A 24178-nucleotide genomic window follows, 5' to 3' on the forward strand; every position below is an offset into this window, starting at 1 on the left:
GAATGCTGCCAGGCACATCTTGGTTTTGGTTAGGACGTTTCAGACCACAGAGGCAACCCTTTGGCTACAGATATGGACTGCAGCAGTATCATATGTAAAACATTTAAGACAGTTTAAAAACCCTCTATGAACACTCATCTAAAAATATAACACCAAGACCTTCATATGTTTCAACATCAGCATGAACACTTGCTCTCTCTCATACACACACATCCATACGTACACACAGACAGACTCAGACAGCAGAGCAGTCTGCTTTGGACTTGATTTGTTGGCCCACATCTGTTTATTTTTTTTGACTTTATTTTTTTGGAAGATTTCAAAATAAGGCCATGATTCAAGGCAAGACACATATGCTTATGTTTACATGCATGTATATGTGTGTACGTACATATAATCCCCTTCCTCATATCTAGGCTAGCTATCTATGCCCTAAAGATAGTCAACGTAAATTCCCTCTGGTTCAAAGAAACAGGGGAAAAAGGGGAAAAGGAAAGAAATCCAAACAAAAGCCGGCTATGATGTGAGAATCCCTGCATACATCATCCCTGACAGAAAAGAGCCGTACGGTGCTTTTATCAGTAGATTTGATCAGAAACTGTAACTACCCCTTCTCAAAAACGGGTCTGCAGAATAATATTTACCCTGACTCAAACCCGGGACGAGGGTCTTTAAAGCTGGTGGTGCGAGAGTTGTGATCCACAAAATATCGGACTCCCTCCGCGGTGTACTTCATTTCCCAGCCAGGGGGCAGGGGGGGCTCCTGGATCATCCTGTAAGAGGGAGAGGGCAGTGAGCAGAGCCTAAACGGGAGGCTCCCCAAACTATGCACATCTGTCCCCCCTGGCCCCAGCCCTGGCTCTGGCCCTTGCCCCGTCCCACTAGCAGCTCTCCCTGACCGGGATTCAGAACCTCTGGCCACAGCGGTGATGCTTCTGAGACCACATGGATGTAGTTATACAACATGAAAATATAAATATGAGGGAAAATGTAACTCAACTTTACTGAGGTGGTGAATGAGGGAGTGAATGAACTAATTTATGAATGAGGGAGTGAATTAACTAATTGATGAATGAATAAAATGCTATGACACTGTCAAATGTCCTAAAACCCACAATAATACAATCTGGATAATTCGGCCATCCACTATTGATGTCGTTTTGTTGTTCGATTTGATGTGAGGGGACAGCAGTACCACCCACACTAGTTCCATAGGCCCCTCCTTGACCAATAGCTTACAATACTAATCTAAACCCCACCCTCACGGCTCAGAGACACGTTGACACAGCCTTCAATTCAGGTGACATAGGACACCGCCCTATTGACCTGTGCAGAATGATTTCAAAATATGGATCTCAATTACTGGTAGATTATGTCTATGACTCTACATGATTAATTAATATAATTATAAGGATGTCTGATGAGTGTGCTGCATAGCGTTGGGCCCTCGAGCTACCAGTCCCTATCCTACACTAGTTAATATAATATCAGTGAAAATATGGGAGCAATGTATGGTGGCATTTCTCTGAGACACCTGTGTGTACAAACATGAACACACACACACACACACACACACAAACACACACACACACCCACACACAATTAACAAACGCACACTTTCACAGTGGAGCAAAGACAGATTGGCTTACCCTTGGGTTCTTGGATCCTCCCACTGTGTGGTCCGTGTGTTGTGGTTGACAAAATACACCCTCCCATTGTCCTGCCGTTTCTCTACAGGGACCAAGAGAAGTGACTACAGTTAATAACAGGAGAGATCAACAGTTGACTATTTTGTTTCAGTACAAAGTGAATGTGTGTGGAGATGTGAATGTCAACCGTAGTATACAGTGAATTGTTGTGAGTGAGAAGAAGAGGAAAGAGAAAAAGGTATGGCTAAATCTCGCAAAGCTGACTGAAAACTGACGCGTCTGTGTTGCATTTCACTCATGCTTGTTCCAAAATAACTTTCTACAATCCACCTCAGCCTTTCTGACTTGGCTCTGGAGGACACGGTGTTGGAGAAAGATGGGGGCGGACTCAGACGTAGAATGTTACAGAGGTGTAAAGAGCAAAAACGTAACTTTGAGGGAGAGCCGGAAAAGGACAATTTGCTGACTATTTTATATTTCTAGCAGTCGGAGTCCTACAATGACTACATGGAAGATAATGACATGGCAACCATGTCAACTTCCTCCACCAAGAATGTGTGTTGTGTGCGTTGATATGTTCAAGTTTGTGCATCTCTGTGTTGCTTTAGTCCTGACCCACTGATTTCGTGACCATAGTTGGGGCCCCCTCCGCCCCCTTCTCTCTCTCCACCCCCACCACTCTCTCTCTGACATCTTGTTCTCATTAGCAGATGTGTGTGGAAGGCACAGGAACAGTAGCGCTCATGTTGCAACTCTTACTAGCCTGCTAATTTTCCCCCTCTCCTTCACTTTCCCCCCTCTATTCCACCACCCCTCCTTTTTTGACTGTTCCCGCGCTTGGTCAAGTCTTTCTCTCCTTTCTATTTCCTGTAAAGAGTTTCTTTCAATCCACCCTCTCTTCTCTCCCTCTTTTACGCCCCAAAGAAAGAGGGCAACCACAGATGACACAGAAATACATGAAAGGAAATTCATCAAAATTAAAGCAATGTATAATTGAGGCTTTTGCTTGGGATGCCGCAACATGTTGAAAAATAATCATGGTTAGAAAATATGAGTGTGCATGGGTGAGTGCGAATGTAAGTATGTGAAAATGTGAGGTGGAGAGAAAAATGCCAATGACCATTACTTCTGAGTGATGGAGTGTGTGTGTATACACTGTATAATTGTGTGGGTGGGAATGTTGGTAGAATATGCGCTTTTGAGAATATTAATGAATATATGAATGCATGAGAGCAGAGCGCCTAGGAATATATGAGTAGAGCACAATACGGCCACACAAATATAACAACCAATTCCTTGAGATTACACTTGAACCAACAACTAATCAAAAATATCAGGGAAAAGACCAAAATCCCTAACAACAATTCAATCAAATCATACTTTTTGACCAATAACTAAATGGTAAGATGAGTTTGGCTGTAAGAATAAAGGGATCTTCAGTATGAGCTTCTTTGATTAAGGACAAGGCTATATATCACAATGTATACAAGACACCAAACAACAGATGTGAGCCCACAGTGGTGTGTATCTGTGTGAGTGTGTATGTGTGAGAAAGACACACAAACCAACTCTCCCCCCTCAACACAAAAACAAAGTCCTGTGCCCTTGAAATGCATACATGTTATCAGAACCCACTCTCATAACAACCAGTGCAGGTGTCGATGTAGCCAATGCCACTCTTCAGCATCACTGGACCCAGAAGCATCTCCATTTACTCATCTCACTGGTCACAGGTCCTGGGACCATTGGGGGCCACTGATTATTACTAGTCTTAGTGTGGCGAGAAGTGATAGGTGTATGTGTAGGGAACACTTACCCCATCCTGGAGGGAGCGCACCGAGAGGGTCATTTTCCACAGCTGGAACGCCAGACGACTGAGGGAGAGAGAGAGAGAGAATACGTTTCCAGTTAGGACACTTTCCACCTCCTTCCTCCACCTTTGTCTTCTTCTCACACTCGCTTCACGGCAGCGGCTCTGTGTGAAATTCTTCTGTCCGTCCACACAGCTCCCAACTCAGTTCTCACACTGGTGTGAGGTAGAAAAAAACTCAGAAAACTAAACATACAGGGGGGGAAAAGGAAGAACGCAGCAAATGCCTCAAAATGCCACAGAAACCACACAGTTTAACACCCTGAGTCTGGTGGAGCAGGAGCGAGCAGAGGGGTGCTAAGGGGTATCCCAGAAGGCTAAGGTGGCCTCTCTCGTGCAGCTGGAACAGGAGACTGACAGAGAGGCTCAGACGCAGCTCGTATGCCTTCCAAAAACTACACACTCAGGACAGAAAAAACATGCTGTTCCAATGAGATCACTGGCTGGCTTCAAGCCCCACCCTGTCTCCTGCCCCCCTGGCACCCCTCCCTACCCCACCCATCTGCAGAGGTCCTCCTCTTCTAGATGTGCTGTGAAAGTAAGCAGGCAGGCGCGATGTCTGAGCCAACTGAGGGAACATTCATCCCTTTTCCAGACTGCCCACCCCCTCCTGACAAAAGCACCTTTATTCACCCTGCCCTGGAACCAGTGTGGTTTATTCAGCCTGTGCATACAGAGAGAAAGAGAGAGAGCGTGTGTGTGTGTGTGTGTGTGGCACTGTACGGAAAATGTGTATAGAAAATAGTCATTGAATGTGTATGAGCTTGTGTTTGAATACGTGTTTGTGTTTGTGTGTGTAGGTGTGTAGGTGTGTGTACATTTGCCTCCAAGTGGAAATGTAACGTTTAAGATGCTTTTGAGGAGTTAGTGCCCATACTGTTGGTTTCATGACTGAGTATGAAAGTTGTGGCTGTGGATGAAAAATTCCAGAGCAAATCTAATTAATCCATTCTCCTTACCTCAGAAGGTATTCCATTTCTTCCTATAATGAAACAAAATTGTCCTTACAGCAGCCCATGTGTCCCTGAACACACAACCAGTAGCTCCCCAGAATATTCATACTGTGCCCGTTTATGAGAGTTAATTAGGACCGGGACGATACCAGTTTCGCGATACTCGTTAGTATCATGGCAAGGAAACAAAACATGAAGCGAATGTAACTTCTTTAGGAAAACAGCACTAATGTTGGAACGGATGATGCGGAATGGATGCGGAACGAGGAGCGGAGCATGCCCAATTTGATTGGAGTGCTGAGCGAGTTTCCCAAAGGCTGGAGCGTTGGCCTTCTCGCCCGCTCCAATATCACTCCAGTACTGCTCACTTCACGAGCTCAGGGCATGCCCAGACCAGCATGCATTTGTAGTCTACCTGTGTGGTGCTTAGTGCTGAGCGATTAGTGCTTTTTGAAGTCGGTTCGGTTATTTTTTTAGATTAAATTGTTTTTTTTTGCGATTTTGGTTTCAATTATTTGAGTTGAATGCTGCAACACACAATAAAACAATTAATACAAGTCCCATGATGGTAGTGACTGCCCATTACTGCTTATCAATTATTAACCATTTATTCACACTACTTTAATAAAATATTTCAGTTGTTGTGTATATTACATTTGTTGTATTTGATTACTTTATTATTTATTTCCATGTCAACATCTCATCTCTATAAAGCTGCTGCCTATGCTTTCTGACAAAATCACTATTTTGTAGTTCTTCAAAGTAAATATGGCATATATACTTTTATGACTATTGAATACCAACTATCAATCACTTAGATAATGTATTTTCAAGCAGATACCTAGCAAAGAAACAGCTGCTCTCTATATCCCCTCAAGATCGCGCATTCTTCTGCCTCTTCTGTAGCAGGCATAAAAAATAAACACCGGAGAAGTAGATGCGCAATGGACTATGGTCATTGTAGTTAATTACCATGTTTTATACGCTAAACTATGTAGAATATTGGCCTGCTGGTAACTACAACTACAGTGCATTCAGAAAGTATTCAGGCCCCTTCCCTTTTTCCACATTTTGTTACGTTACAGCCTTATTCTAAAATGGATTAAAAAAAAATATATATATATATCATCAATCTACACACAATATCCCATAATGACAAAGTGAAAACAGGTTTTTAGACATTTTTACAAATTTATAAATTATAAAAAGTATTCAGACCCTTTGCTATGAGACTCGAAATTGAGCTCAGGTGCATCCTGTTTCCATTGATCATCCTTGAGATGTTTCTACAACTTGATTGGACTCCACCTGTGGTAAATTCAATTGATTGGACATGATTTGGAAAGGCACACACATGTCTATATAAGGTCCCACAGCTGACAGTGCATGTCAGAGCAAACACCAAGCCATGAGGTCGAAGGAATTGTCTGTAGAGCTCCGAGACAGGATTGTGTCGAGGCACAGATCTGGAGAAGGGTACCAAAAAATGTCTGCAGCATTGAAGGTCCCCAAGAACACAGTGGCCTCAATCATTCTTAAATGGAAGAAGTTTGGAACCACCAAGACTCTTCCTAGAGCTGGCCGCCCGGCCAAACTGAGTAATCAGGGGAGAAGGGCCTTGGTCAGGGAGGTGACCAAGAACCCGATGGTCACTCTGACAGAGCTCCAGAGTTTGTCTGTGGAGATGGTATAACCTTCCAGAAGGACAACCATCTCTGCAGCACTCCACCAATCAGGCCTTTATGGTAGAGTGGCCAGACGGAAGCCACTCCTCAGTAAAAGGCACATGACAGCCTGCCTGGAGTTTGCCAAAAGGCATCTAAAGACTCTAAGACCATGAGAAACAAGATTCTCTGGTCTGATGAAACCAAGATAGAACTCGTTGGTCTGAATGCCAGGCGTCACGTCTGGAGGAAACCTGGCACCATCCCTACGGCGAAGCATGGTGGTAGCAGCATCATGCTGTGGGGATATTTTTGTTGCGGCAGGGACTGGGAGACTAGTCAGGATGATGGAAAGATGAACGAAGCAAAGTACAGAGAGATCCTTGATGAAAACCTGCTCCAGAGCGATCAGGACCTCAGACTGGGGTGAAGGTTCACCTTCCAACAGGACAACGACCCTAAGCACACAACCAAGACAACGCAGGAGTGGCTTCGGGACAAGTCTCGGAATGTCCTTGAGTTGCCCAGCCAGAACCCGGACTTGAACCCGATCTAACATCTCTGGAGAGACCTGAAAAAAGCTGAGCAGCGACGCTCCCCATCCAACCTGACAGAGCTTGAGAGGATCTGCAGAGAAGAATGGGAGAAACTCCCCAAATACAGGTGTGCCAAGCTTGTAGCGTCATACCCAAGAAGACTTGAGGCTGTAATTGCTGCCAAAGGTGCTTCAACAAAGTACTGATTAAAGGGTATGAATAGTTATGTAAATGTGATGTTTTTATTTTGAATACATTTGCAAAAAAATCTAAAAACCTGCTTTTGCTTTGTCATTATGGGGTATTGTGTGTAGATTAATGAGATTTTTTTTATTAATCCATTTTAGAATAAGGCTGTAATGTAACAAAATGTGGAAAAAGTCAAGGGGACTGAATACTTTCTGAATGCACTGTACCTAATACATTGCACAGTTCAGGCTAGATCTGATTGATCTATCGCTAGAGAGCTCACAATGCGAAATGGAATTCAACGTCAGTCAATTTGTTGCTTAAAAACCGGTTAATCGCTCAGCACTAGTGCTGCTATAGGCTCTTGCTTTAGCTACTGTCATGGAGTTCGCTCAATATTTTCATAAAGAAACTGATAAAACACAGGTGCAAAATCAAGGTGACTTACAAAGAAGAGGAGGACCAGGAGTAAGAGAGGGAGTGTCCACAACTAAAGAATCATTGTAGAATCTGAAAAGACACGTATCCCAAAAGCATGATGGTGTACTACGTGCACATGCTAACATAAAGGAAAGAGGTAGGTAGCTAGCTAAGTGTGTCATTGTAGCAAAGTATTTATAAACAAAAAAACTGATCTCTTAAAAGTTTAGTTCATTTTCATTCTATTATCTATACAATAGGCTATCATTGATTTTGGCCCAATAGGCCTGACATTTTACCTCTTTCAAGGAGCTTTCTGTTTTGATAGGGTTATTTTGCCTAATATATGTATATATATATATATATATATATATATATATATATATATATATATATATATATATATATATATATATATATATATATATATATCTATATATATATATATATATATATATATATATATAAAAATATATAAATATATATATAAAAAAATATATAAAACTGCATCCCTGCCCAGCCTGGCAAGAGTGGCCCAAAGGGTGTTTAGCATCCCCAGTGGCTCTGCAAGCGTTTAGAGGGTATTCTCTGCTGCTGGCCTGCTCTTCAGGCACCATCGCATGAGCCTGAAGCCAGACTCTGAATTCACTTTTAGAAACACAAGTTTGGCCAAAGGCACTGTTGCCTAATAATGCATTTTTCATTTCATTTTTATTTAGGGGTTACTTTTATTTAATTCTAAGTAAGTATGCACAATGTATAGACTATAATGATTTAATACAAAGAGATGTTGTTTAAATGCTGAGTGCTTAATGTTCCTACCAGCCTAGTGTGTCACACTCGCAAATGCTTCACAATGTATTTGTATGCTATAACCTTGAAATAATAGGCTAATAACAGTCTAAATAATACATTTCCGTTCCTTCTTAATATAACCTAAATAATTTGTTTTCGTTCCTTCTCCTGATCTATTTAGTTGTCATATGTTGTTCAATACGACATGTAGCCTATTTGAAATCATGAGCGCTTCTTACAGTCACCTTGCCATTTTGTTTATTAAAATACTTTTCATTCAAATCATATGGCTTGGTTTCAATACCAAATGGTAGGTCCAGGTAGTCACAAAAATAGATGGGTGTTGGTTAAATGGTGATTTTAATGAATGGAGTGAATTTGGAGCGGCAGGTTTTTTCCCCCCGCACCACTCCGTGAGCCATGACTGGGATTTCCGACCACTCAACTCCGCTCACATACTCTGTTATGTTGTCATCCAGAGTCACATTTATTTATTTTTCAAGCTATAGCACACAATATTTTACATTCAGTAGGTTTTTAAAGGACCAACGAGTTTGGTCTGCTTCATGTTTTAAATTTTTTTAGTGGTAACATCACAGCCCTAGAATTCATCATGGAAACTTTGAGAAGAACTGAAGGAATAAGATGGTAAAGAGTGCAAAGGAGGAAAAGGAGGCATATGGGGTTAAAGCGGAATGTGTGTGTGTCACTCGATCAACAGCCAATATATGTATGAGACCACCCTTCTGTGTTTCAGTGACAAAAAAATAAGACAAAAGATAAATGAAATAAAGAAATTATATTATCTCCTATGCCCTGACAATTCCGTTCCTAACCAGTTCCAATAGGGATAGAGAGAGCTAGAGAGTGAGAGAGAGAGAGAAAGAAACAGGAAATGACAGGGAAAACAAGAGCGGGTGGGTAAGAAAGTGGTATAATAATAAAAGGGAAAGTGCTAAAATACAAAATATGGCGATTGAGTGGTAAGTAGGTGATTTGAGATGAGATATTATTTGTGATAAATGTACGTAAATAGCAACAGACTCCTATCCTACTTCAAGATCAGAGAATTACATAAAAGGCCAGTTAGTCTGAACACTGATGGCTGAGTGGGAAAAGTCACAGACCTACATTGCACACACTGGCATACATTGTAGTGTCTCTCTGATTTAGTAACTAATGTTAGCGCTTTTAAAAGATAGTTCACCCAAATGGTGCGAAACAATTGGAGTGATAGGAGGACTCCTAATAATATACAGTGACTAAAATACTAAACTTTGCTTTAACCAGGTTGTATAACAATGAGGTATCTTAGAAAGGTGTACATGGATGTCTTAAGTAGGTAGTCAAGTATTGAGACAATGGTCCAGTTCCAGTGATGTTACTGTATGTGTCCTTCTGTTAGTGAGAATGGACAGTGCGAATAAGAAGCAGGAGGTAGAAAAGGGGGGATTTGGGAGAAGGAGCCGGAAACAGCAGTTAATGACTCCGAGACTGCTCTCTCAGGAGTTCCTAATAAGCTGCAATTACTGGCCAAATGCGTACAGGCACACACACACACACACAAAACCCCACTGTGTGTATGTGTTACTTAATCTACAGTGCCTTCAGAAAGTATTCATACCCCTTGACCTATTCCACAATTTGTTGTGTTACAGCCTGAATTCAAAATGAATTAAATAGATTACTTATCTCACCCAACTACACACAATAACCCATAATGACAAAGTGAAAACATGTTTTTAGAAATTGTAGCTAATTTATTGGAAATGAAATACACAAATATCTAATTAACATAAGTATTCACGTTAGAATACATGTATACATGTTAGAATCACCTTTGGCAGGGATTACAGCTGTGAGTCTTTCTGGGTAAATGTCTAAGAGATTTGCACACCTGGATTCTACAATATTTGCACATTATTCCATTTAAATTTCTTTAAGCTGGTTGTTGATCATGGCTAGACAGCCATTTTCAAGTCTTGCCATAGATCTTTTCAAGTTGATTTAAGTGAAAACTGTAATTAGGCCACTCAGGAACATTCAATGTCGTCTTGGTAAGCAACTATTTGACTTGTTACGCACATTTGTATTGACTAAAGACATTGCAGCTTTTCATTTTTAATTAATTTGTAAACATTTTAAAAAACATAATTCCACTTTGAAATGATGGGGTATTATGTGTAGGCCAGTAACACAATATCTATTTAATCCATTTTAAATTCAGGCTGTAACAGAACAACTTTCTGAAGGCACTGTATGCCTTGGGGTGTATTGTGTGTTGTGTCACAATTGTGTGTGTGTGTTTTTGTTTAACTATCCTTGTGTAAAACAAAACTGTGTGTGTGTGTGCAGGCGTGCAAGCATGTGTGCTCACACAGCTGTAAGGTTGGAGTCAACCCACAGGCCAGAAGGGTGGTGTATGTCACTTCCCCCAGCTCCACTCACTTTCACACCGGCCTAAAAATAACCAAACTATCAACAGAGGCGGCATTCCATAACAGAACCCGACTATCAGCAGCAGTGTTTGCTCTAGAAATTGTAGTAGCGGGGGGGGGGGGGGGGGGGGGGTGCCTAACACTCTACCGAGGGTTGGGGGCTCCCTAAAGCTCGGGTGGCCCCCAGATAGCATATGAACATGTCATAAGCATGGCAAAATGTTTAGAATTACGGTAAATTACCTTAATTTTCTCTCAGTCTCATCTCAAAATCAAATTACATTTTATTTGTCACATGCGTCAGTGAAATGCTTACATAAGCTAGAAAGATAATAACACAAGGAATAAATACACGAGTAACGATAACTTGGCTATATAGACAGGGTACCAGTACCGAGTCGATGTGCAGGGGTACGAGGTAATTGAGTGACTGGGCAACAGGATAGATAATAAGCAGTAGCGTATGTGACGAGTCAAAGGAGTTGGTGCAAAGGGGGGTCAATGCAGATAGTCGGGTAGCTATTTGGTTAACTATTTAGCAGTCTTATGGCTTAGGGGTAGAAACGGTTCCGGGTCCTGTTGGCTCCAGACTTGGCGCATCGGTACAATTTACCGTGTGGTAGCAGAGAGAACAGTCTATGACTTGGGTGGCTGTATGAGATCTTCAGTTTCTTGGCAATTTCTCGCATGGAATAGCCTTCATTTCTCAGAACAAGAATAGACTGACGAGTTTCAGAAGAAAGTTATTTGTTTCTGGCCATTTTGAGCCTGGAAATCGAACCCACAATTGCTGATGCTCCAGATACTCAACTAGTCTCAAGAAGGCCAGTTTTATTGATTCTTTAAATCAGCACAACAGTTTTCAGCTGTGCTAACATAATTGCAAAAGGGTTTTCTAATGATCAATTAGCCTTTTAAAATGATAAACTTGGATTAGCAAACACAACGTGCCATTGGAACACAGGACTGATGGTTGCTGATAATGGGCCTCTGTACGCCTATGTAGATATTCCATTCAAAATCAGCCGTTTCCAGCTACTATAGCCATTTACAACATTAACAATGCCTACCCTGTATTTCTGATCAATTTCATGTTATTTTAATGCACACAAAAAAATGCTTTTCTTTTCGAAAACAAGGACATTTCTAAGTGACCCCAAACTTTGGAACGGTACTATATATATATATATATATATATATATATATATATATATATATATATATATATATATATATATATATATATATATATATATATATATATATATATATATATATATATATAAATACAGTGGGGAGAACAAGTATTTGATACACTGCTGATTTTGCAGGTTTTCCTACTTACAAAGCATGTAGAGGTCTGGAATTGTTTATCATAGGTACACTTCAACTGTGAGAGACGGAATCTAAAACAAAAATCCAGAAAATCACATTGTATGATTTTTAAGTAATTCATTTGCATTTTATTGCATGACATAAGTATTTGATCACCTACCAACCAGTAAGAATTCCGGCTCTCACAGACCTGTTAGTTTATCTTTAAGAAGCCCTCCTGTTCTCCACTCATTATCTGTATTAACTGCACCTGTTTGAACTTGTTACCTGTATAAAAGACACCTGTCCACACACTCAATCAAACAGACTCCAACCTCTCCACAATGGCCAAGACCAGAGAGCTGTTTAAGGACATCAGGGATAAAATTGTAGACCTGCACAAGGCTGGGATGGGCTACAGGACAATAGGCAAGCAGCTTGGTGAGAAGGCAACAACTGTTGGCACAATTATTAGAAAATGGAAGAAGTTCAAGATGACGGTCAATCACCCTCGGTCTGGGGCTCCATGCAAGATCTCACCTCGTGGGGCATCAATGATCATGAGGAAGGTGAGGGATCAGCCCAGAACAACACGGCAGGACCTGGTCAATGACCTGAAGAGAGCTGGGACCACAGTCTCAAAGAAAACCATTAGTAACACACTACGCCATCATGGATTAAAATCCTGCAGCGCACGCAAGGTCCCCCTGCTCAAGCCAGCGCATGTCCAGGCCCATCTGAAGTTTGCCAATGACCATCTGGATGATCCAGAGGAGGAATGGGAGAAGGTCATGTGGTCTGATGAGACAAAAATATAGCTTTTTGGTCTAAACTCCACTCGCCATGTTTGGAGGAAGAAGAAGGATGAATGAGTACAACCCCAAGAACACCATCCCAACCGTGAAGCATGGAGGTGGAAACATCATTCTTTGGGGATGCTTTTCTGCAAAGGGGACAGGACGACTGCACCGTATTGAGGGGAGGATGGATGGGGCCATGTATCGCGAGATCTTGGCCAACAACCTCCTTCCCTCAGTAAGGGTCTTCCAGCATGACAACGACCCGAAACACACAGCCAGGGCAACTAAGGAGTGGCTCCGTAAGAAGCATCTCAAGGTCCTGGAGTGGCCTAGCCAGTCTCCAGACCTGAACCCAATAGAAAATCTTTGGAGGGAGCTGAAAGTCCTTATTGCCCAGCGACAGCCCTGAAACCTGAAGGATCTGGAGAAGGTCTGTATGGAGGAGTGGGCCAAAATCCCTGCTGCAGTGTGTGCAAACCTGGTCAAGACCTACAGGAAATGTATGATCTCTGTAATTGCAAACAAAGGTTTCTGTACCAAATATTAAGTTCTGCTTTTCTGATGTATCAAATACTTATGTCATGCAATAAAATGCAAATTAATTACTTAAATATCATACAATGTGATTTCCTGGATTTCTGAAAATTACAGACCTCTACATGCTTTGGAAATAGGAAAACCTGCAAAATCGGCAGTGTATCAAATACTTGTTTTCCCCACTGTATAAATTGTATACAATACAGGACAAAAGTTTTAGAACACCTACTCATTCAAAGGTTTTTCTTTATTTTTACAATTTTCTACATTGTAGAATAATAGTGAAGCCATCAAAACTATGAAATAACACATATGGAATCATGTAGTAACCAAAAAAAAGTGTATTTGAGAATCTTCAAATAGCCACCATTTGCCTTGATGACAGCTTTGCACACTCTTGGCATTCTCTCAACCAGCTTCATGAGGTAGTCACCTGGAATGCATTTCAATTAACAGGTGTGCCTTTTTAAAAAGTTATTTTGCGGAATTTCTTTCCTTCTTAATGCGTTTGCGCCAATCAGTTGTGTTGTGACAAGGTAGGGTTGGTATACAGAAGATAGCCCTATTTGGTAAAAGACCAAGTCAAATTTATGGCAAGAACAGCTCAAATACAGTGCCTTGCAAAAGTATTCATCCCCCTTGGCGTTTTTCCTATTTTGTTGCATTACAACATGTAATTTAAATTGATTTTTATTTGGATTTTAAAATGGACATACACAAAATAGTCGAAATTGGTTAAGTGAAATGAAGAAAATAAATAACGGAAAAGTGGTGCGTGCATATGCATTCACCCCCTTTGCTATGAAGCCCCTAAATAAGATCTGTTGCAACCAATTACCTTCCGAAGTCACATAATTAGTTAAATAAAGTCCACCTGTGTGCAATCTAAGTGTCACATGATCTGTCACATGATCTCAGTATACATACACCTGTTCTGAAAGGCCCCAGAGACTGCAACACCACTAAGCAAGGGGCACCACCAAGCAAGCGGCACCACAAAGATCAAGGAGCTCTCCAAACAGGTCAGGGACAAAGTTGTGGAGAAGTACAGATCAGGGTTGGGTTATAAAAAATTATCCGAAACTTTGAACATCCCACAGAGCACCATTAAATCCATTATTAAAAAAATTGAAAGAATATGGCACCACAACAAACCTACCAAGAGAGGCCCGCCCACCAAAACTCACAGACCAGGCAAGGAGGGCATTATTCAGAGAGGCAACTGAGAGACCAAAGATAACCCTGAAGGATCTGCAAAGCTCCACAGCGGAGATTGGAGTATCTGTCCACAGGACCACTTTAAGCCGTACACTCCCCAGAGCTGGGCTTTACAGAAGAGAGGCCAGAAAAAAGCCATTGCTTAAAGAAAAAAATAAGCAGACACGTTTGGTGTTCACCAAAAGGAATGTGGGAGACTCCCCAAACATATGGAAGAAGGTACTCTGGTCAGATGAGACTAAAATTGAGCTTTTTGGCCATCAAGGAAAACGCTATGTCTGGCGTAAACCCAACACCTCTCATCACCCCGAGAACACCATCCACACAGTGAAGCATGGTGGTGGCAGCATCATGCTGTGGGGATGTTTTTCATTGGTAGGGACTGGGAAACTGGTCAGAATTGAAGGAATGATGGATGGCGCTAAATACAGGGACATTCTTGAGGGAAACCTGTTTCAGTCTTCCAGAGATTTGAGACTGGGAAGGAGGTTCCCCTTCCAGCAGGACAATGACCCTAAGCATACCGCTAAAGCAACACTCGAGTGGTTTAAGGGGAAACATTTAAATGTCTTGGAATGGCCTAGTCAAAGTCCAGACCTCAATCCAATTGAGAATCTGTGGTATGACTTAAAGATTGCTGTACACCAGCGGAACACATCCAACTTGAAGGAGCTGGAGCAGTTTTGCCTTGAAGAATGGGTAAAGATCCCTGTGGCTAGATGTGCCAAGCTTATAGAGACATAACCCAAGAAACTTGCAGCTGTAATTGCTGCAAAAGGTGGCTCTACAAAGTATTGACTTTGGGGGGGTGAATAGTTATGCACGCTCAAGTTCTGTTTTTTTGTCTTATTTCTTGTTTGTTTCACAAAAATAATATTTTGCATCTTCAAAGTGGTAGGCATGTTGTGTAAATCAAATGATACAAACCCCCAAAAAATAAATTCTAATTCCAGGTTGTAAGGCAACAAAATATGAAAAATGCCAAGGGGGGTGAATACTTTCGCAAGCCACTGTAAGCAAAGAAAAACAACAGTCCATCATTACTTTAAGACATGAAGGTCAGTCAATATGGAACATTTCAAGAACTTTGAAAGTTTCTTCAAGTGCAGTCGTAAAAACCATCAAGCGCTATGATGAAACTGGCTCTCATGAGGACCACCACAGGAATGGAAGACCCAGAGTTACCTCTGCTGCAGAAGATACGTTCATTAGAGTTACCAGCCTCAGAAATTGCAGCCCAAATAAATGATTCAGAGTTCAAGTAACAGACACATCTCAACATCAACTGTTCAGAGGAGACTGTGTGAATCAGGCCTTCATGGTCGAATTGCTGCAAAGAAACCACTACTAAAGGACACCAAGAGTGTGCAAAGCTGTCATCAAGGCAAAGGGTGGCTATTTGAAGAATCTCAAATATAAAATATATTTTGATTTGTTTAACACTTTTTGGGTTACTACATGATTCCATGTGTTATTTCATAGTTTTGATGTCTTCACTATTATTCTACAATGTAGAAAATAGTAAAAAAATAAAGAAAAACCCTTGAATGAGTAAGTGTTCTATAACTTTTGACCGGTAGTGTATATTTACCCAAAGAATACATGGGGGATTGGAAATTATGCAGACAATTACATTGAAGCCACAATCTATCTGCAATATTAAAGATGATCTACCCCCTAAAGATTATTATTTTTAAAAGTATATAATATTGGGAGGGGAGGGCTTTGCTCGGACCTTGAGAGGGGCCTGGCGAAACTGCGCTAAGCCACTGGATGATACTTGACTAGGGGAGGAGTGAGGGTTGAGGAGGAAGTGTGAGACTTAACTAGGTGAGGGGTGAGGTCTGAGGAACAGGAATTATGAAGTTCCAGATATTTATTCCGTACCAGTGACTTGCATGCTGGCTCTCTGGGTCTCTCCAGTGACTAGTGCGCTGTGTCGAGGACGGTGCACTGTGTTTCGCACGAAGGCAGGTTTGGCTGCCACAGTGGCACAAAGAGCTCAATAATCTTTAGATGTTGTACCAAGAAAGGTCTATTTACTGAGGAAAAGGGAATGTGCATAACGAAAAACTTTACTGATGTCCGGTTGAAAAACAATGTAATTTTTTTTTTTTTTTTACGTTAACATCATAGCGCCACAGCTAAATGAATGCAGCGGAAACACTGATCAAAAGCAGACATGCTATCTAGTTCTCAGAGATCCATTGTTACTCAGAATCCACAAGGAGGTGGATGTTATTTTGAAAGACACTCAGAATTGTGCTTGTCGAGCAGCCTGGGTGGGAGCAGGCAGGTTTTAATAGAACCCAATGACAGTTGAGGCTCATTTCAGTAATGGTCTGTACCATGGAACGCCCATTTCATATTCAGAATGCTTTATTATTTTTATCTTAACGAATGCCCTTCTGTACCGTTGTGTTTTACTCAGAATGCTCTGCTTAGGGGAAGCTTTCAGAGGGCCACACCTAAAGGGACTAAAGAGGAAGTACAGACAGTACAGTATTTCATGTTGAGTTTGAGTTACCTGGTAGAGGAACCTCTGGCTGAACTGGTGCATGGCCCCCTGGAGCTGGCTTCGCTGGGACTGCCACTGCTCATAGTTCCGGACTGATTCTTCCGTGGGCCGCTGCCATGTGGTGGTTCTGGTGTTGTGGTCCACATAATAGAACCTGCCTCGCTGGTCCACACGCTTCTCCCAACTGGAGAGGGACAGAGACGGAGAGAGAGGTGTGAGACTCATACGAATGTACAAATGGACATACACTACAAGTCAAAAGTTTACACACCTACTCATTCAAGGGTTTTTCTTTATTTTTACATTGTAGAATAATAGTGAAGACATCAAAACTATGAAATAACACATATGGAATCATGTAGTAACCAAAAAAGTGTTAAACAAATCAAAATATATTTTATATTTGAGATTCTTCAAATAGCCACCCTTTGCCTTGATGACAGCTTTGCACACTCTTGGCATTCTCTCAACCAACTTCACGAGGTAGTCACCTGGAATGCATTTCAATATACAGGTGTGCCTTGTTAAAAGTTAATTTGTGGAATTTCTTTCCTTCTTAATGCGTTTGAGCCAATCAGTTGTGTTGTGACAAGGTAGGGGTGGTACACAGAAGATAGCCCTATTTGGTAAAAGACCAAGTCCATATTATGGCAAGAACAGCTCAAATAAGCAAAGAGAAACGACAGTCCATCATTACTTTAAGACATGAAGGTCAATCAATACGGAACATTTAAAAGAACTTTGAAAGTTTCTTCAAGTGCAGTCGCAAAAACCATCAAGCGCTATGATGAAACTGGCTCTCATGAGGACCACCACAGGAATGGAAGACCCAGAGTTACCTCTGCTGCAGAGGAGAAGTTCATTAGAGTTAACAGCCTCAGAAATTGCATCCCAAATAAATGCTTCACAGAGTTCAAGTAACAGACACATCTCAACATCAACTGTTCAGAGGGTACTGTGGGAGTCAGGCATTTATGGTCGAATTGCTGCAAAGAAACCACTACTAAAAGGACACCAATAAGAAGAAGAGACCTGCTTGGGCCAAGAAACACGAGCAATGGACATTAGACCGGTGGAAATGTGTCCTTTGGTCTGGAGTCCAAATTAGAGATTTTTGATTCCAACTGCCGTGTCTTTGTGAGACGCGGTGTGGGTGAACGGGTGATCTCCGCATGTGTATCTCCCACCGTAAAGCATGGAGGAGGAGGAGGCATTATGGTGTGGGGGTGCTTTGCTGGTGACACTGTCAGTGACTTATTTAGAATTCAAGGCACACTAAACCAGCATGGCTACCACAGCATTCTGCAGTGATACGCCATCCCATCTGGTTTGGGCTTAGCGGGACTGTCATTTGTTTTTCAACAGGACAATGACCCAACACACCTCCAGGCTGTGTAAGGGCTATTTTACCAAGAAGGAGAGTGATGGAGTGCTGCATCAGATGACCTGGCCTCCACAATCACCTGACCTCAACCCAATTGAGATGGTTTGGGATGAGTTGGACCGCAGAGTGAAGGAAAAGCAGCCAACAAGTACACAGCATATGTGGGAACTCCTTCAAGACTGTTGGAAAAGCATTCCAGGTGAAGCTGGTTGAGAGAATGCCAAGAGTGTGCAAAGCTGTCAACAAGGCAAAGGGTGGCTATTTGAAGAATATAAAATATATTTTCATTTGTTTATCACTTTTTTGGTTACTACATGATTCCATATGTGTTATTTCATAGTTTTGATGTCTTCACTATTATTCTACAATGTAGAAAATATAAAAATAAATAAAGATAAACCTTTGAATGAGTAGGTGTGTCCAAACTTTTGACTGGTACTGTATGTAATCACGGACACAGACAAGGCTGGATATGCAAACACAAGATTAAGATATGCATTATCCCACAGACACACACGTAAAACAACACATGAGCACATTTCCAGTGCAGTGCAGCAGTGTTTTTTCATGTGTGGAGGCTGCTGTTGCTATTCTCATCTCTGACTCAACCAGAACTGAATTTGGAAGAGAAAACAGCAAAGAGTTCCATATGCTAACACACACACAGCTCAGAACTCAAAAAGGAGACATTCCTCAAAAAAGAGCTTTAAGAGCTGCAACATAACATCCCTCCCTGTTCCCTGTGCTGTGCTGCTGTTCCCCTGAGAGAACAGGTCCCCTACAGAGCAGTACTATGGCTCCCCTATCCTACAGCGGAGTAGGGCTGTAAAGGTCCTGGTCAAGTTTGGATGACGGTAATTGGTCAGCCAAATGACCGCGGTCACCATTATAACCGTTAATCTTTTTAGTTTTTTTTAAGACTCACATTTTCTTCTGTCCTCCGCTCCTGACTGCATGTGCTGCTGCTGCAGGGAGGGGGACGTTGCCTAGGCAACCGAAGACTCGTTTGCTACAACACCTTTTTTGTCTCAGCAAGGAGTAACAAAATGTCATCACGTTGTAGAGTCCATGTTACAGTAGAAACTGATTCAACAGCACAAATGCCTGGCCATCCAGTCTTCAGTCAGCGGTTCATTCCACACACACAAAAACAATTATATATATTTTTTGTACGGTTATGACGGTCATTTTATTTTTAGAACCATCAGTTAAGAAAAAATTCTTATTTAAAATGACGGCCTATCAAAAGGCAAAAGACCTCCTGCGGTGTTGGGGGCTGGGATTAAAAATAAATAAATAAAATATAGGACAAAACACACATCACGACAAGAGAGACACCACAACACTACATAAAGAGACCTAAGACAACCACCTAGCATGGCAGCAACACATGACAACACAGCATGGTAGCAACACAACATGGCAGCAGCACAACATGGTAGCAGCACAAAACATAGTACAAACATTATTGGGCACAGACAACAGCACAAAGAGCAAGAAGGTAGAGACAACAATACATCACGCGAAGCAACCACAACTGTCAGTAAGAGTGTCCATGATTGAGTCTTTGAATGAAGAGATGGAGATAAAACTGTCCAATTTAAGTGGTTTGAGTGTTTTATCCTACAGTGGAGTACTATAGCTCCCCTACCCTACAGAGTAGTGCTATAGCTCCCATACAGTCTGCCCTTCGAGGGGGAACCTGAGAGCAGTTAAACCCAACACTGCTAGAGAAGAGCTCAGTTCCAGGCCCATTAATGCAGCCCAGCACCACATGCCTTTCATCTGAGCTGCAGCGCCATGCTAACTCAGACTAGATACGCAGCCAAAGCACTAAGCACCAAACCTTGCAGCTGTAGTCAAAGCCAGCTCAGCCTCCAAGAGGCAAGCCACTAATTGAGCCTCAGGATGGGCCCAGCGTAGCGCTGCATACATGTGCTCTTTCTAAGAAAGGACTTTTGTTTTCTGGCCCGTTCCCTCCAGTGGAAAAAGTGAGATGGGGCGGGAGTGACCTTTCCCTCAAACAGGCTTCTCACACAGTGTAAGCGAAAATCAATAAATAATCACAGAAATAAAAAGGCAATAAAAGGCTTGGCTGTAGTAACCCCAAAAGAGAGAGCTGGGTTTCCGCAGAACACAGTGAGAAACACCACTACACTCAAATAATCAGTGCCGGTGATTCAGAGCCTGTTAAAGACATGAGAGATGACTAAATGTATGGATGCCCAAACACATAAAACACACACTTAAAGACCTGACACACATACAGTTGAAGTCGGAAGTTTACATACACTTAAAACTTGTTTTTCAACCACTCCACAAATGTCTTGTTAACAAACTATAGTTTTGGCAAGTCGGTTAGGACATCTACTTTGTGCATGACACAAGTAATTTTTCCAAACAATTGTGTACAGACAGATTATTTCACTTATAATTCACTGTATCACAATTTCCAGTGGGTCAGAAGTTTACATACCTAACTTGACTGTGCTTTTAAACAGCTTGGAAAATTCCAGAAAATGATGTCATGGCTTTAGTAGCTTCTGATAGGCTAATTGACATCATTTGAGTCAATTGGAGGTGTACCTGTGGATGTATTTCAAGGCCTACCTTCAAACTCAGTCCCTCTTTGCTTGACATCATGGGAAAATCAAAAGAAATCAGCCAAGACCTCAGAAAAAAAACTGTAGACCTCCACAAGTCTGGGTCATCCTTGAGAGCAATTTCCAAACGCCTGAAGGTACGGCATTCATCTGTACAAACAATAGTACGCAAGTATAAACACCATGGGACCACGCAGCTGACATACCGCTCAGGAAGGAGACGCGTTCTGTCTCCTAGAGATGAACGTACTTTGGTGCGAAAAGTGCAAATCAATCCCAGAACAACAGCAAAGGACCTTGTGAAGGTGCTGGAGGAAACAGGTACAAAAGTATCTATATCCACAGTAAAACGAGTTCTACATCGACATAACCTGAAAGGCCGCTCAGCAAGGAAGAAGCCACTGCTCCAAAACCGCCATAAAAAAGCCAGAATACATTTTGCAACTGCACATGGGGACAAAGATCATACTTTTTGGAGAAATGTCCTCTACTCCGATGAAACAAAAATAGAACTGTTTGGCCATAATGACCATCATTCTGTTTGGAGGAAAAAGGGGAAGGCTTGCAAGCCGAAGAACACCCTCCCAACCGTGAAGCACAGGGGTGGCAGCATCATGCTGTGGGGGTGCTTTGCTGCAGGAGGGACTAGTGCACTTCACAAAATAGATGGCATCATGAGGAAGGAAATGTATGTGGATATATTGAAGCAACATCTCAAGACATCAGTCAGGAAGTTAAAGCTTGGTCGCAAATAGGTCTTCCAAATGGACAATGACCCCAAGCATACTTCCAAAGTCGTGGCAAAATGGCTTAAGGACAACAAAGTCAAGGTATTGGAGTGGCCATCACAAAGCCCTGACCTAAATCCTATAGAAAATTTGTGGGCAGAACTGAAAAGGCGTGTCTAGGAGGCCTACAAACCTGACTCAGTTACACCAACTCTGTCAGGAGGAATGGGCCAAAATTCACCCAATTTATTGTGGGAAGCTTGTGGAAGGCTACCCGAAACGTTTGACCCAAGTTAAACAATTTAAAGGCAATGCTACCAAATACAAATTGAGTGCATGTAAACTTCTGACCCACTGGGAATGTGATGAAAGAAATAAAAGCTTAAATAAATAATTCTCTCTACTATTATTCTGACATTTCACATTCTTAAAATAAAGTGGTGATCCTAACTGACCTAAAACAGGGAATTTCTACTAGGATTAAATGTCAGGAATTGTGAAAAACTGAGTTTAAATGTATTTGGCTAAGGTGTATGTAAACCTCCGACTTCAACTGTATACTGTAAGTAAAGGACTCCTCTACTTGGATAGTATAGTCTAAGTTGGGGTGGGGAGCAGCAGTAACCAATTATTCAGTCTTTTCTCATATTTAGTCACTTCTTCCATCCAGAGAAAATAGGCCTAGTCTCCGATCACTTGACTGTCCGGAGTCAGACCCACAGGAAAGTTACTGTGCTGTGAGTGATTCTGCCACTCCCTGCTGGGCCCACTTCACAGGGAATGTTCACAAGTGGGCAACATCTCCCCTCCACAGAGAGACATTCCCATCATGCACTGGACTGGCTAACTGTCGTCAAGCTCCTCTGATGGTAGGAAGTGTGAGATAAAGAGAGGAGGAGGAGAGGTCAAAGTGTGTAGGCCAGGGGTGGGCAATAATCTTGATTCAAGGGCCACATTGAGATTTCAACATTTAACGAAGGGCTGCACAGTTTTTTGGGGACCAATTTGTTTGTCAAAATCAATTTACAGGCCAGAAAAAAGGGCAGTTATTTAAAAATATATAGGTCCACTATAATTTTTTTACATACAGGTGTAGTCTGGAGTTGTTCATAATCATTTGCAAGGATGAACCGATGTGGGATTTTTAAATTTATTTTGTAAATGTTTCAACCTGGGAGAGACATGCAGGGAATATTCACAAGTGGGCAACATCTCCCCTCCACAGAGAGACATTCCCATCATGCAGTGGGCTTGCTAACTGTCGTTACTCTTCTCTGACTGTAGGAGGAGGAGTATGAGAGGTCAAAGTGTGTAGCCAGGGGTGGACAATAATCTTGACTCAAAGGCCACATTGGGATTTCAACATTTTCGACCGACTGACCCAGGTGGAAGAGGTCTCTCCCAGGTGGTGGTCTTTGTGTTGTGGTCCACGTAGTACACTCTGCCATGGGGCAGGATTCGCTGCTCCCAGCTGACAGAGAGAGAGACAGAGAGAGAGCGAGAGAGAGAGCGTGGGGGAGGCATTAGGTCATGTCTAGTTACAGGTGAGGAAAGAGATTGAACGTAACCTCAAATCATCTGTCACATATACACACGCACGCAACATTTTACCCATTCGGTAGTGATTCTGGAACAGGCTCTGTAGCAGTGGTTGGGTTGGTGCCAGCAGGGGGTGCCTCTGTAGGAGGGGGGAGGACTGTGCTGTCTGGCCCAGGAGAGGGGCTGCTGCTGCTGGGGGCTGGGGACCGGACCGACGGGGAGGAGGGTGGGGGTGTATGATGAGCCAGACCACTACGGCCATTCTCCAGCCCGTTGGCAGTCAGCTCAACTTTACCTGTGGGTGGGTAGGTAAAGGAGTTGATTGATCCACACCGGAACAAAAAGCTACACATCATAATGATTAAAACACTTTGTCTATAGTATGAAAGTTCACAGCTGATTCATGATACTGTTCCAATTCTAGTGTCAAGTGAATGGAGAGCGACAGAAAAATGGTTTCATGTCGCCAAGGTTATCGTACCTGCACTCCCAGGGCTGCTGTGGGAGTTCTTGGCCGAGCGAGGGTGACCGGAAGCCGCAGGACTATGCTCCTCACTCAGCTCTCCGTTAGTCAGAGAGCCCCCCGGGGAACCCCCTCGCGAACCCCCTGCAGAGTGTCTGTGAGTCCTGACCAGAACACAGACAGAAAACAGGGGAGGGGTCAGGATCACTCATACCACACAAAATGACCCTTAAACTCTCAACTCATGCTGTGTGACAATGAACAGAATGTGAATGTGATTTAAAGCTAAGCTACTTATGTAAATGTACATTTCTACTGTAAAAAATATAGAATCCGTTTGCGGTTGATACTTTGGAGTGCTGCTTAGGAATAAACCAAAGGATTAAGAAAATCTTTCAAAAGTAGCTCAGCACAGATCACAAACATACAGACGCCGGAACATGCATGCACACACACACAAAGAGGTGTCAGTGTGAGCTCCTTTTCCTCTCAAAATATACTAATTTTCCTAAAACTAAATATAGCTTTTCTTTCCTACAAGTGCTTTTATACAATGAAAA

At 42.2% G+C, this 24178-nt stretch overlaps 1 protein-coding gene and 1 pseudogene across 3 annotated transcripts in view; both read right to left on the minus strand.

Annotated features, from left to right (window-relative positions):
- LOC311135343 (vacuolar protein sorting-associated protein 4A-like) overlaps positions 1-24178 on the minus strand; it is a 569660-nt pseudogene that overhangs the window by 122542 nt on the left and 422940 nt on the right. The gene's annotated exons all lie outside the window — the stretch shown is intronic.
- Positions 1-24178, minus strand: part of LOC311135173 (NEDD4-like E3 ubiquitin-protein ligase WWP2) — a 45994-nt gene that overhangs the window by 9186 nt on the left and 12630 nt on the right. The window contains exons 7-13 of one of the 2 annotated variants that reach the window (XM_084169095.1): positions 23637-23782; positions 23228-23450; positions 22998-23087; positions 16911-17085; positions 3466-3523; positions 1650-1731; positions 645-773 (exon numbers count right to left, since the gene is read on the minus strand). In XM_084169095.1, the coding sequence (XP_084025221.1) occupies positions 645-773; positions 1650-1731; positions 3466-3523; positions 16911-17085; positions 22998-23087; positions 23228-23450; positions 23637-23782 (903 nt within the window). The remainder of the gene's footprint in view (positions 1-644; positions 774-1649; positions 1732-3465; positions 3524-16910; positions 17086-22997; positions 23088-23227; positions 23451-23636; positions 23783-24178) is intronic. The other variant, XM_084169096.1, reaches the window with a different exon arrangement.

This window comes from Coregonus lavaretus (assembly GCF_964263955.1).
Source record: "Coregonus lavaretus genome assembly, chromosome: 9".
NCBI lineage: Eukaryota > Metazoa > Chordata > Actinopteri > Salmoniformes > Salmonidae > Coregonus > Coregonus lavaretus.